The 14,617-nt window shown below is 40.4% G+C and overlaps 1 protein-coding gene across 1 annotated transcript in view; it reads left to right on the forward strand.

Annotated features, from left to right (window-relative positions):
- Positions 1–2,320: 2,320 nt before the first annotated feature.
- Positions 2,321–14,617, forward strand: part of TBC1D8B (TBC1 domain family member 8B) — a 55,566-nt gene continuing 43,269 nt past the window's right edge. The window contains 1 exon segment of the mRNA XM_054576927.1: positions 2,321–2,462. Within this exon segment, the coding sequence (XP_054432902.1) occupies positions 2,321–2,462 (142 nt within the window).

Consider the following 14,617-nt stretch of genomic DNA (forward strand, 5'->3'; position numbering starts at 1 on the left):
ATGTGATTTTAGGCAAGTGACTTAACTTATCTGAGCTTCCTGTTCTTTATTAATAAAGTAAGGATGTAAAAATGTGTATTTATTAATGAGGATTAAATCTCTCTCTCCATGTATATATTTATATAAAAATTTCCTGTTTGGTACCAGCAATGATATCCAAAGCAGTTTGTAATTCCAGTCCTTCTTCCCCAAAAACAAATTACATTAATGTATACAACTGAATATTGAATAGAGTGACATGTTCTGTTTTTTACAGCACCTTCAGAAAAATAGTTTTATATGTGAAGGCTTGAAATATAGTTTATGAACAAGCCAAAATTTATGTCATAGGAGTAGTTTAAATTCAAAAAATGTTTTTTACATAATCAGTGAAATGTTTACTAAAACAGGAGCTCTCTAAATGCACTTGCTGAGGTAAAAGTGGGAAGCACGTTGAGCCTATCTGGACTGGGCTGGAGAATAAAGAGGCAAAGGAACCACCCAGTTCTGGACAGCACTTGCCACAATTTTACTTTTTTAAAAGATTTTATTTCTTTATTTTTAGAGATGGGAAGAGAGGGAGAGAGGGAGCAAAACATTAATTTGTGGTTGCCTCTCACACGCTCCCTGCTCGGGACCTGGCCAGCAACCCAAGTATGTGCTCTAAACTGGGACTCAAACCATCAACCCTTTGGTTCACAGGCCAGTGCTCAATCCACTGAGCCACACCAGCTAGGGCTATGCTTTAAGGGTATTGGAAAAGAATGTGGTTTGATAAGTAAGGAAATAAAAAAGGAAAGGAAAGGCTGGGGGAAAGGACACATCACATCTCTCCACATGGGCTGCATTTACTGATCTTTCACCAGGAAAAGGAATTATCTTCCTTAGTACACATCCAAATTAGGAAGGCTTTTTTTCCCTGGGAGACATTGCAGTTTGGGAAGATTGCTCCTTTCCATCCTCTTCAGAAAGCTGTCATGGGACTCTTTTTACTGACTTTTAATAGAAGAGAGTTGTAAATTGACACTTTACTAGCCCCCAAGAAAAATATCTACCTGTAGCACACGTCTGCCTCTCTTGAGCTGGCCCACATCTTGCTAAATTTATGCCAGAGACACTGCTCCAAGGCAAAGTTCTTAAGCTCCATGACTTGGCTTTGGGTGTGCCCTATCCCACTTTCTTAGCCAAATGGCCTTGAGGCTTTATTCTCAAAATAGCTTCCCAAGAGCCCCTTGTCTTTTATACATTGCCTTCCAACTCCTTTCTTCTTATAAACCTGCCCTTCCTTTTTGTGCACTCGTTAATTTGGATGGGCTTAGTTATCACAATAAATAAAAAGGTCCCTCAAATAATTCCTCACTGCAATGTCATGCAAATCACCGAACACATTCACTTTAGTGTTTAAGCAGCTGTGTATTATTGCAAAGGTATAAATAGGTGAACGTTGCCCTAAAGCAGATTTTTTTCCTTAAAGAGGTTAGGAAAGAAAAATATATACTACTCATAATTTGTTTAGATCCTGAAAAGGAAAGTTTGATAGCAATTTGTGGCTGATTACAGTAAATAACAATATTGAGGAGGCAGTGGGTTAAGGGAAGGGCGTGCTCCATGAAGAAAACTGGGTGGCTTCTGGAGATTTTATAGTCTTCCTGTAAGGGCACAAAGAACTTAATCTAAGGAAAGTTTTGAATTAGACAAGAAATCGTATGGCTCCACTTCCTGTGTGACCAGACTTTTATAAAGATTACGTGACTACGCGAAATCTGCTTAGTGCTTAGTACTTAGTAAGAGCTCATTATATGTTAGTTGATGCTACTGTGACTTCCCAGAATGGGCCATTCCTTACTCCAAAATTCCATAAACTTTTTCTGCAGGCTGTAAAAGGATGAGAAGAAATGCTTTCATACCTGAGGCTCACTTATTTTAACATAAAAGAAAAAACTGCCTTAAACTTTAGATAGGCAAAATACACTTAAACTTGTGCCGAGACCTACTTTCACAGCACCCCACGCAGTTTTCTCTCTAGTGGATGGTGGGAAGTGTAGTTCCACACTCCAGCGGCGTGAGTACAGAAAAGCGCGTAGGAAACTACAATTCCCAAAAATAAAGAAGCGGGACTATTTCCCAGTCCGCCAGGTAGCGCAGTGGGCGGGAATTGGCGATCTCACTGCCTACGTGAAAGAGAAGGGAGGGCTGGGGGAAGCGTTGAAAACCCGACCCTGAGCCGCTGCCTACCGAGGAAGATTTGGTGGGAGGAAAAGTAAAAGGGAAAAGATGGATGGAGGGTGAGGTGAAGAAGGGATCTAGGTCGCAGCCCGCGAGCGGCACAACGTTCTTAGCGATGTGGCTAAAGCCTGAGGAGGTGCTCCTGAAAAACGAGGTGAAGCTGTGGCTGATGGAAAGGAAGACTAGTTCCTTCTGCAACGACGTCTGGGCTTGGATGGGGGGCGGGGCAGGCAGGGTAGGCGGGGTGGGGCTTATAGGTAAGTTTTGTAAACTTAGACTCCTCTCTAGGCCTTGGTCGCTGGTATTTAAAAGTTGGTGAGGGCAACAGTTAACTCCATCTGCCACTAGATCCAAAACCCTGCGTAGAGGTACTGGTGTTCTTTTCTACCTATCACCTTTGCATTGCCCTTCCCTAGTTCTGAGAATGCATCCCTGAATCAGCAGTTCCTCTTTAGGTGGAACTGGGAAAGGAGGGAGAGGCTCTTTCTGAGGTGAAGTACTTGCCCCATCGCTTCTCATGGGGGAGGGTGCTGATGACGAGTGTTAGACCTCCACAGGTCGCGTTAGGCTGACTGCCGGGCCACTTCGCAGCTGAGGGCTTACCTTTTGTCACAAAACCCCCTATTGATAATGACCACTTTGAGGAGTGTATGTTGCGGGGCAGGAAGGATGGTGAGAAAGAAAGGAGTCCCATCATGTCCTGAAGGACTGACTTCAAATAAAAGGTTGGGGAGTAGGAGGATGGCGAGAGAAAGGTCTCTCGAATTGCTGACCAAATTTAGCATTTTTTACTTCGTCTCCAGGGTTTCAGTTTGAAACCTTGGACTCCCCTTTGAAAGTAAGCGTCTTAGTTCATTTTCGTCTCAAGTGTTTGGTGCTGCCCTTTTCTTTCAAAGCCATGATTGTAAGCAAACCAATTAAACTAATAGAGATTTAACTCTCCCTGCCTAATCCATCCTGCCTTCAATTCATTGATTTACAAATCAAGAACTATTCCTCAGTCAAATGTTTAAAGTCACCAAAGAATTTTATTTTCAGACCAATTATCTTGGGTAGGGGTATTCAAAGTTTTGGATATTGGAAACACCAGAGCTCTTTTTTTGTGACAGTTTCTAGTTTGGTGTTGTGGTCTTGGAGTAGTGGACCAAGCTTAATTTAGACAGCATGATGTAGCAGAAAGAGGGAAGAGTCCAAAACCCTGCATTTTAGTCCCCTTCTCATCTCTTGTTAAATGGCATTTGACAGATATTTTTATTCCATCTTAAGTACCTACTATGTGCCACATGGAATGCTAGGGTACAAAGACAAGATTCACTTCCCTGCCTTGAAGTGCTCATAATCCTGGTAAGTGGGAAAGGGTCAGATTAGGGTTTACTGGGAAGTAACCAGTAAACCAGGAAAATTATAATTATAACCAGTAATTAGTAAAACACCTAAATTATGTTTAGAACCAAATAAATGAAGAATTGGATAGATTCGTGAAGTAGATGACATTGCATTTCCTCTTCTGTAGCATAGGATTTACTTCATAGAGTTGAGAGGACAAAGTGAAAGATAACAGGTGCCAAATTATTGTATATTGTTAAGATCTGTGCAGTTACTTCCTTTTTTACAAGCCACCCTAATGAGAGAATTTTGAGGTTGTACAGGACATTTTAAAAATCTTGCAAGACCTATCTTATCCGGCTTCGAAAAAGAATCTCTTGTAAATATGACAATGAAAATTGACTCATTAAAATTGACATTATTTTTTGTTTTCTGGATTTTAAAAAGTTGCGTTATTTCATTTCTCAAACAAATCTTTTAATTTAATAGGTGCATATATTTTCCAGATTAACATTTGAGACTCCAGTGTTCATAATTACCCAGTGATGTAACTTACCTCTTAGTCCTTTGAGAACAGATTAGAATATATTTAAATAGATCCTTATAGCCTTGTGTCACAGCATAATATTTTGGTCCCCCATAATTTTATTTGATCAGAACTTGCTAGTGTTTTTTCCCATATTTACTGACATTTGCCCACGTTAACAAGTGTATTTTCAAATGTGAATGGGCAAAAAACTCAAGGACTGTATTTGTGGCAAATTGTATAACAAGTTATCTTAGTTTTGGTTCTGTGGAAAGTGTAAAGCATTCCAACAAAGGGTTTTAATATAGGTTTTAGGGTTTTTTTGCACCCATGCTGTTGATTGCCAAATGTAATAGTCTGATAATGATGCTGAATAAATGTCTTTTTAAAATTAAACATAAAAAGCCACCTGCCTTGCCCCCTCATCTCTATAGATAACAAAATTAAGACCTCAGCCAAAGTCACGCCAGAGATTTATACTTTTCCTACCTTTTCCCTCTCCATAATTTTGAAAGTTAAAATTCAGACTTTGGATGATTAGCTTGGATGTTGGTTTTGTCACTTTTAGATGACCTTAAGCACATTATTTAATCTTGAATTTCACATCTATAAAACATAAAAAGTAAAAGTAGCTGCCAGTTTCTGAGAAGGAAGCCAAGAATACACAATGGCAAAGGAGAGACTTCAACAAATGATGTTGGAACGTTGAATGTCTACATGCAAAAGAATAAAGTTGGACCCTTACCTTACACCATACACAAAAATCAACCCAAATCAGATTAAAGACCTAAATGCAAGACGTAAAGCTATTAAACTCCTAAAAGAAAATAGCAGGAAAGCTTCCAATACTTGGATTTGGTGATGATATCTTGGGTATAACTCAAAAGCATAAGCAACAAAATAAAAAATTGACATGAGACTACACTGAACTTAAAAATTTCCACACATCAAAGGAACCACTCAACAGAGTGAAAAGGTAACCTACAAAATTGGAAAAAATCATTACAAATCATATATCTGATAAGTATTGAATATGTCAACTATAATTTAAAAAATAAATACTCAAATAAAAAATGGAAAAGGCTTTAATAGACATTTCTCCAAAGAAGCTATACAAATGGCCAATAAGAACATGCAAAGATATTCAAATTACTAATCATTAAGGAAATGCAAGTAAAACTACAACAAAATATCACCACATACCCATCAGGATGGCCACTATCAAAAGAAGAGAAAATAAGTGTTTGGTAAGGATACAGAAAGTTGAAACCCTTGCACAGTTTTTGTAGGAATGTAAGATGATATAACCATTATGAAAAACAATATGGAGGTTCCTCAAAAATAAAAAAATAGTTACCATATGATTCAACAATCTCACTTTTGAGTATCTAACCAAAAGAATTGAAAACAGGATCTCAAAGAGATATTTGCACACCCATATTAGCAGCAGCATTATTCACAATATTCAAGAAGTGGAAGCAATGGAAGTGTCCATCAAAAGATGAATGAATAAAGAAAATGTAGTATACACCAAAATGGAATATTGTGTAGCCTTAAAAAAGGAAATTGGTCATAAGCTACAATATGAATCAACATTGAGGACATTAGGCTGAGCAAAGTAAGCCAGTCACCAAAGGACAAATATGGTGTTATTCCACTCTTATGAAATATCAAACATAGTAAAAACCATAGAACAAAGTACAAAGGTGGTTGCCACATAGTGGGGGAGGGAGAATTACTGTTCAATGGGTTTAGAGTTTCAGTGTTATAACACAAAAAGAACAATCTGTTGTACAATAATGTGAATGTATTTAACACTACTAACCTGCACATTTTTAAATGGCTGATGATAAAAATTAAGGTTATGTGTTTTTACCACAATAAAAAAGAAAAAAAGTAAAAAAATAAAAGTGTATTTTGCTTTGTACAACCATGTTCCTGAAGAGTAATAGGCAAGGCATTCTTGAAAATCAAATCACTGTAATGTAATAAATGGTTTTTTACTTGTTGCACATTTCCTCTTAATAATCACTCCTTGTTTTCATTTTGCATGGGCTAATTGCACAATTTTCTTACCTCTATACCACCCACTCCCACTTATCTTCCCCATATCTCTAGAAAAAGAGATTTTTCTGAATAAACCAAAAACTTTTAAATGTTTTTTGAACAGATAAAACATTTTTTCAGATATTTTTCTTTTAGCACACTTCCAGCAGAATTTAAAGAATTGAATACCATTCTCATTATTAAATATTATTCTAAAGACTACTTTGCACCCAAAAGAAAATCAGCAAATGCTGGGTGAATAAATGAATATGTTGCTTCTTTGGGACTTTTTAAATCAATATGCCAAGAGTTGCTATATATCTCTTTACATTTTTTTTAAATTTTATTTTAATTTATTTTTTTTAAATACATTTGTCTCTGCCTCCCCCCCACCACTTTCCCTTGCCCCCTCCCTCCTTCCCTCCCTCAGCTCTTCACCTTTGGTTTTGTCCATGAGTCCTTGCTATATGTTCCTTGACTTTCCCCTTCCCTTCCTTTTCCCAGTCCCCCCTCCCTCCTTCCCTCTTGTCTCTGTTGGTTTCTTTTCCTTTCAGTGTTGCTGGTCTTATTTTCCTTGCATCTTTGTATTGTTGGTTAGGTTCTGCTTATAGGTGAGATCATATGGTATTTGTCTTTTGCCCCCTGGCTTGTTTCGCTTAGCATAATGCTCTCCAGTTCCATCCATGCTGTCCCAAAGTTTAGTAGTTCTTTTTTTCTTTCTGCTGCGTAGTATTCCATTGTGTATATATATGTACCATGATTTTTTGATCCAATCATCTACTGTTGGGCATTTAGGTTGCTTCCAACACTTGGCAATTGTAAATTGTGCTGTTATGAACATTGGGGTGCACAGGTTCTTTCGTATTGACGTTTTGGTGTTCTTACGGTATAGTCCCAGCAGGGGAATCACTGGATCAAAAGGCAGTTCCATTTTCAGCTTTTTCAGGAAATTCCACACTGGTTTCCACAGTGGCTGCACCACTCTGCATTCCCACCAACAGTGGACTAGGGTTCCCTTTTCTCCACAGCCTTGCCAGCACCTGTTGTTTGTGGATGTGTTTATGACGGCAATTCTGACCGGTGTGAGGTGGTACCTCATGGTGGTTTTGATCTGCATTTCTCTCATGGCTAGTGATGCTGAGCATCCTTTCAAATGCCTCTGGGTCCTCTGTATCTCCTCATTGGAAAAGCGTATGCCCAGATCCTTTGCCCATTTTTTGATTGGATCGTTTGTCTTCTTGGAGTGGACTCGAGTGAGTTCATTATATATCTTGGAGATCAAACCTCTATCTCATGTAACATTAGCGAATATATTTTCCCATACAGTTGGCTCACTTTTCATTTTGCTAATGTTTTCTTTTGCCGTGCAGAAACTTCTTATTTTGATGAGGTCCCACTTGTTTATTCTTTCTTTTATGTCCCTTGCTTTAGGAGACATATCAGTGAAAAAATTGCTGCGTGGGATATCTGAGAGGTTCCTGCCAATGTTCTCCTCTAGGACTTTGATGGTGTTGCGACTTATATTTAAGTCTTTTATCCATCTTGAGTTTATTTTGTGTATGGTGTCAGCTGATGATCCAATTTCAATTTTTCGCATGTAGCCGTCCAGCTCTCCCAACACCATTTGTTGAAGAGGCTATTATTGTTCCACTTTATGCTTCTGCCCCCTTTGTGAAATATTAGATGCCCATAGAGACCTGAGCTCATTTCTGGGCTTTCTATTCTGTTCCACTGGTCTGTGGGTCTCTTCTTGTGCCAGTAGCAGATTGTTTTGAGTATAGTGGCTCTGTAGTAGGGTTTGATGTCCGGTATTGTGATCCCTCCTACTTTGTGTTTCTTTCTCAAAATTGCTGAGGCTATTCAGGGTGGTTTATGGTTCCATATAAATTTTTGAAATGTCTGTTCTATATATTTCTCTCAAACACGTCATTGGTACCTTAATAGGAATTGCGTTGAATGTATAACTTGCTTTGCGTAGTATGGATATTTTGATGATATTAATTCTTCCTTTCCATGAGCACAGTATATGCTTCCATTTATTTGTGTCTTCCTTAATTTCTTTTTTCAATGTTGTATAGTTTTCTGCGTACAGGTCTTTTATGACTTTGGTTAAATTTATGCCTAGGTACTTTATTTTTCTTCTTGCTATATCGAATGATATTTTTTTCTGATTCTTCTTCTTCTGTTGCATTGCTGGTGTACAAAAATGCCTTTGATGTCTGAATGTTGACTTTGTATCCTGCTGTTTTGATGAATTCACTTATTAGGTGGAGGAGTTTTTTGGTAGAGTCTACAGGGTTCTCTATGTACACTATCATGTCATCTGCAAACAATGATAGCTTTACTTCCTTCTTTCCCACTTGGGTGTCTTTTATCTCTTTCTCGTGTCTGACCACTGCGGCTAGGACTTCCAATACGATGTTGAAAGGAAGCGGTGAGAGCAGACATCCTTGTCGTGTTCCAGATCTTAGTGGGAAAGCTTTCAGTTTTTGCCCATTGAGTATGATGTTGGCTCTAGGTTTTTCATATATGGCCTTTATTACGTTGACAAATGCCCCATTTATTCCCATTTTGCTGAGTGTTTTGATCATAAATGGGTGCTGTACCTTATCGAATGCTTTTTCCGCATCTATCAAGATGATCATGTGGTTTTTGTCTTTTCTTTTATTTATTTGATGTATCACATTTACTGATTTGCGTATATTGAACCATCCCTGCATGCCGGAGATGAATCCCACTTGATCCTGGTGGATCTTTTGAATGTATTGCTGGATGCGGTTTGCCAATATTTTGTTGAGGATTTTAGCTTCTATGTTCATCAGCGAAATTGGCCTGTAGTTTTCTTTCATTGTAAGGTCTTTATCTGGTTTTGGGATGAGGGTGATGCTGGCCTCATAGAAAGAGTCTGGGAGTCTTCCCTCCTCTTGGATTTTTTGGAATAGTCTGAGAAGGACAGGGGTTAGCTCTTCCTTAAATATTTTGTAAAATTCTCATATGAAACCGTCCGACCCTGGGCTTTTGTGTGCTTGGAGTTTCTTGGTCATTGCTTCAATTTCCCCAGCTGTTATCCGTCTGTTCAAGCTTTCTGTTTCTTCCTCCTTCAGTGTTGGAAGATTATACTTTTCTAAAAATTTGTCCATTTCATCAAGATTTTCAAATTTCTTGGCATATATTTGTTCATAGTAGTTTCTGACAACCCTTTGTATTTCTGTGGTATCAGTTGTTATTTCTCCTCTTTCATTTCTGATATTATTAATTTGGGTCCTCTCCCTTTTATTCTTGATGAGTCTGCTTGAAGGCTTGTCAATTTTATTTATCTTTTCAAAGAACCATCTTCTGGATTGGTTCATCTTCTGAATTGTTCTATTTGTCTCTATGTCATTCAGTTCTGCTCTAATCTTGACTATTTCCTTCCTTCTCCTTGCTCTGGGATTTATTTGTTGTTGTTTCTCAAGTTCTTGAAGTTGTAGTGTTAGGTCTTTTATTTGAAATGTTTCTATCTTTTTTAGGTAAGCCTGTATTGCTATGAAATGCCCTCTCAGGACCACCTTTACTGTGTCCCATAGGTTTTGGACTGCTGTCTGTTCATTTTCATTTGTTTCCAGAAATTTTTGATTTCTTCTCCTATCTCATTATTTACCCACTCATTATTTAATAGTCTACTGTTCAGTCTCCATGAGTTTGCAAGTCCTGAAAGTTTCTCTTTGAGGTTGATTTCAGTTTCAATCCCTTGTGGTCCGAGAAAAAGTTTGGTATTATTTCAATTTTCCTGAATTTGCTGAGGTTTGCTTTGTGTCCTATCATGTGTCTATCTTTGAAAACTGCCATGAGCATTTGAAAAGAATGTTTTTTTTCTTCTTTGGGATGTAAGGTTGTATATATGTCAGTGAAGTCTCTTTGATTCAGTGTGTCATTCAGCGCCACAATATGTTTATTAATGTTTTGTTTGGAAGCTCTGTCCATTTTTGACAGTGGGCTGTTGAAATCCCCTACTATCAGTGTGTTACTGTCTATATCTTTTTTGAAGTCATCCAACAATTTCCTGATAAACTTGGGGGCTCCTATATTGGGAGCATATAAGTTTACCATGTTGATACCTTCTTGATAGATTCTTCCTTTAAGTATTATAAAGTGCCCCTCTGGGTCTCTTTTTATGGCCTTTGTTTTGAAATCTACTTTGTCTGATATAAGTATGGCAACCCCAGCCTTTTTCTCTTGCCCATTTGCTTGGAATATTTTTTCCATCCCTTTACTTTCAATCTGTGTAGGTCTCTTGCTCTGAGGTGGGTCTCTTGTAGGCAGCATATGTGTGGGTTATGTTTTCTTATCCATTCAGCTACCCTGTGTCTTTTGATTGGGGCATTTAGACAATTCACATTGAGAGATATTACTGATAGAAACTTACTCATCTTTTCTCTTTGTGCCTGTGTTCCTCTCTCTCTCATTCTTTTCCTTCATCTGCTTAAACCAGTCCCTTTAGCATGTCTTGGAGTGCTGGTTTAGTAGAGATGTATTCTTTTAGCCTTCTCTTGTCTAGGAAACTCCATATTTCCCCTTCTATTTTAATGAGAGCCTAGCTGGGTAGAGCAGCCTTGGCTGTAGGCCCTTGCTTTTCATGACTTGGAATATTTGTTGCCATTCTCTTCTGGCTTGTAGTGTTTCTGTTGAGAAGTCAGCTCCTAGGCTTATCGGGGCCCCCTTGTATTTTACTTTCTCCTTCTCCCTTGCTGCCTTGAGGATTCTCTCTTTGTCTTTGACATTTGCCATTTTAATGATGATGTGTCTTGGAGTGGACCTCTTTGAATCTCTCTTGAGTGGGGTCCTCTGTGCCTCCTGGATCCCTCAGAGTTTTTCTCTCCTCAAATTAGGGAAATTTTCCATCATTATTTTTTCGAGGAGGTTCTCTATTCCTTGTTCCTCTTCTTCTCCTTCTTGTATCCCTATTATACGGATATTATTGCATTTCAGGTTGTCCTGCATTTCCCTAAATGCCTCTTCATTCTTTTTGAGTCGTTTTTCCATTTCTTGTTCTTTCTGGGAGCTTCTTTCTACCGTATCCTCCATGTCACTGATTCGATCCTTGGCTTCCTCCAGCCTGCTTTGGATTCCTTCTACTGTGTTCTTCAATCCAGAAATGGTATTCTGCATATCCTCTTGTGTCTTCTTGATAGTTTCTATGTCCTCTTCCAGGCTGATATAGTTTGCTGTAAGATCCTGATAGTTTCTCTGCATTTTCTCATAGTTGTCTTTGAGCTGGCTGAGCTCATTGAGCTTCCTTAGAACCATTGTTTTGAGTTCAGTATCTGATAGTTCCCTTGCCTCTATTTCATTGAGCTCTCTCTGTGGGGAGTCCCCTTTTCCACTCATTTTGGGGGGAACTTCTTTGTCTTCCCGTTTTTGTGAGAGTCTGTTAAGTATTTTTGTCCTTTACTTTTCTTTCTGGGCCTGCCTCTGATGATGTCAGTTGTTGACCCTATCTGACCTTGGGTTGTTTGCTTCAGCCTTCCAGGAGTCTACTGTCTGTGCCTTAGTCCTACTTGGGGCAACTGTGTGACCTCTTCAGTCAGGGCTGCGCTATTTCTGGGGATTTTTCTGCATTCTCACGCTGGCTCCTTCAGCGCGCTCTGGTGTGTCAGGATCCCCCGCCTGCCTGGGCTTGCATGTGCTTGCCACAGACCAGGGGGCTTATTCGCGACCTCGCATACTCATCTGGCTCCCCTGGCCGGCGAGCTCCCCGGCACTGTTCAGTTTAGTGTCTTCTATTGTGTGTTTTCCCCACTTTTGTCTCTTTGGGTGCTTTGCTTGCCCTCGCCAAATGGGGACTATGGAAATGGGAGGAAGTCAGCTCCAGGACTCTCTGGTTAATCCTGTCTCCGGTCTCTCCTACCGGGACTCTGGGCAGCTCTGTGACCCCTTCAGCTGGTGATCTACTGAGTTTGTGGGCCGCTCCACAATCGCGGGCGCGTGGGTCAATTTACGCCTGCCCTTGCCGCTCTGTGCACTCCCTTGCAGGCCATATTGATACCAATCTGTGGGAGGCCTTGCTGGCTGGTGCAAGCATTCACCATCTCGTGGGGGTCACACAACACGCTTGTCAACCCTCGCCGGTCACTCTACGAATGTGTGTGCACCTGTACTGGGTGTTTTTGGGGTGTCTATGTGTGCTTTTCGGCTTTTGGCTCTTTGGGGGTGTCGCCTCTTTCTGCGCAATGGAGACTACGGCAAGGAGAAGGAGTCGGGACTCCCCGGTTCCTCCTCCCGTTCTTTCCCCAACGCCTCTGTCTCCAGTCTCTACTCAAGGCTCTCCCAGCCAGTCTGCACTCAGTCTCCCAGCTCACATGCACAAGCTGTTTGTGGAGAACACAAAAGGTAGGTTAATTTATTCCCTTATGCCTGAGCGAGATAGTAGCTGCAGAGTGGGAGGTGCTTTATCACCCGGGCTCCACCGGCCGCTATGTCAGTTCTCTTCACAAAGTTTTCCTCACCAGTCTTTTCCCAGGCACCAGCCCACCCTGCTGCCGCCTCTACCCAGAGATCAAGGAGGATGGCTGCCACTGCAATTTTTGCGTTGGCCCTTTAAACGTCTCTTTGCATCCCCAGCCACCTGTCTCTGGCAGAGAGCACCCGAAAGCTTTTCGGGGATGCGTTTTGTCTGTATTTTCTTGGTTTTAGCTGCTGTAGTTTAGGGGTCCCTGTTTGTGATTCAGACCCCGTTCTTCTTGGGGAAGCTAACTGGCTGTTTCAATGTCCCTCTGGTGCTAGTGCCCGTGGGCACCCAGCCCACCCTCTCGAGCCTCCACCACACTTCTCACCCGTTGAGATGTGTGAGAGTGGTATCCACTGTCTGCGGCTCCAAGGCTCCTCTCCCGCTATCGTTCCATTGTTTTCCAGGTGATTACTCCACTATTTAGTCGCAATTCCAGTTTGGTCTTGGGAGGAGGTCAGCGTGACTCCCATTCACTCCTCCGCCATCTTCTCTCCTCCCAAATTATGTTTATTGAACAAACATAAATTATGTTTACTTAAAACATAAGTAAAACATGAAAGTGCAATGGGAACAAAAGAGTAAGAAAAGGGAAGTGTATAGAATGAGGTTTGATGTGAAATTTAAAAGGTACTGGACTAACGGGTGTAAAATTGCAGAAAAATCACAGCAGGGTCAATAGCAATGAAAGCTGAATGAAGTTTAATAAAGGTGGAATGGGAATCAGAATATTGTAGAAAAGTGAAAGTGAATATGAGGTGTCTACTGTAAAGAAGAATGATTTTGAAATGACAGGGGAAGCAAACTAATAAGAGTAAGGTGTAAAGCCCAGGTTTGGGGGGAGAGAAAAAATGAAATAAAAGTCCTTGATCAACTGCTCAGGGTCAGGGAGAAGGCAAAATGGAGTAAGACAAGGGGAGACTATTTTATGGGATTTAGAGTACAAACAAATAGTGAACAAATTGGAGTTCCATTAGAGAAGTACCGCAATAACCATGGTATTTTACTTGACTAGCCACTCTTTATAAAAGGTAGAAAAGAAATAAGACTTATCAGAGGGGAAAAAGAATGTGAGCTGACTTAAGAAAGAAGAGTGCTAATGTGAGGTTAGATGGAGAAGAAATAGTGATAGTAAGGGATAGACACTTGGTAATGTGAGAGAAAATAAAGTTTACACCAACAGTAATAACGCTCAGGAAGATGGTGAAATGGATTAAGACCAGGGAAGGGTGCTGTGTGGAATTGGAATAACAATGATATGATAAGAAATATATGATCTGAATTAAAAGAATAAAAAGTAAAAGACCAAGAATAGTGAGTTATTTGGACTATGAGTGAAGTGAAAGAAGCAAATTAAAATGCAATATGAAAGGGAGAAGAGAAAAAAAACAAAAAGAATCTAAATAAACAAAAAGAAAAAATGTGAGTTCTGATGAATAACAGGGTGAAATTTGTCTCAGCTGTTGCTGTGTGCCTTCTGACTTCTTTCTGGATCTGTCTCTGGTTTTCTCTCAGCTTCAGGTCTTACTATCTTACTCTTGAGGAAAAAAAAAAGACTGGCCAGCAGATTTTCCAAAGCTTCCTGGTTCCTGCAGGCAGAGGGGTGCTTGGCTCCTTTTTTTCTTTCCTGTGGCTCTGCAAGGATAGGGGTTCAGTCTGGGCTACAATAATCACAGCTGCCCACTTTCGAGCCCATGCCCTCAGATCACTGTGCAGCTTTCCCTCTCCACTGTATACATTTCCACCTGGCCAGCACCAGTAAGACACCTTGCTTTGCACCCCTTTGATCAGTCTGTGAGGTGCACTGAATGGTAGCAAGTTGAGTCCCCACTCCTCCCTCTTTGTTGGCTAGCTGCTGCTACAAGAGGTCCCTGCACTGAGCCCCTTAGTTCCCCTTTTGAAAAAAGTCTCTTTGTGGGCCACTGATGCTCTGAACCACCACCCTCTTTCCACACAGTGCAATCCTCTGGCAAGTCCAGTCTATCTGGGTCATGGCCATTCTTGGCCCACCTCCTCTCCCAGCTCCAGAT

This window comes from Pteronotus mesoamericanus, unplaced genomic scaffold (genome assembly GCF_021234165.1).
Source record: "Pteronotus mesoamericanus isolate MK-2021 breed Mesoamerican mustached bat unplaced genomic scaffold, CSHL_Meso_final contig_37, whole genome shotgun sequence".
In the NCBI taxonomy this organism is placed as follows: Eukaryota; Metazoa; Chordata; class Mammalia; order Chiroptera; family Mormoopidae; genus Pteronotus; species Pteronotus mesoamericanus.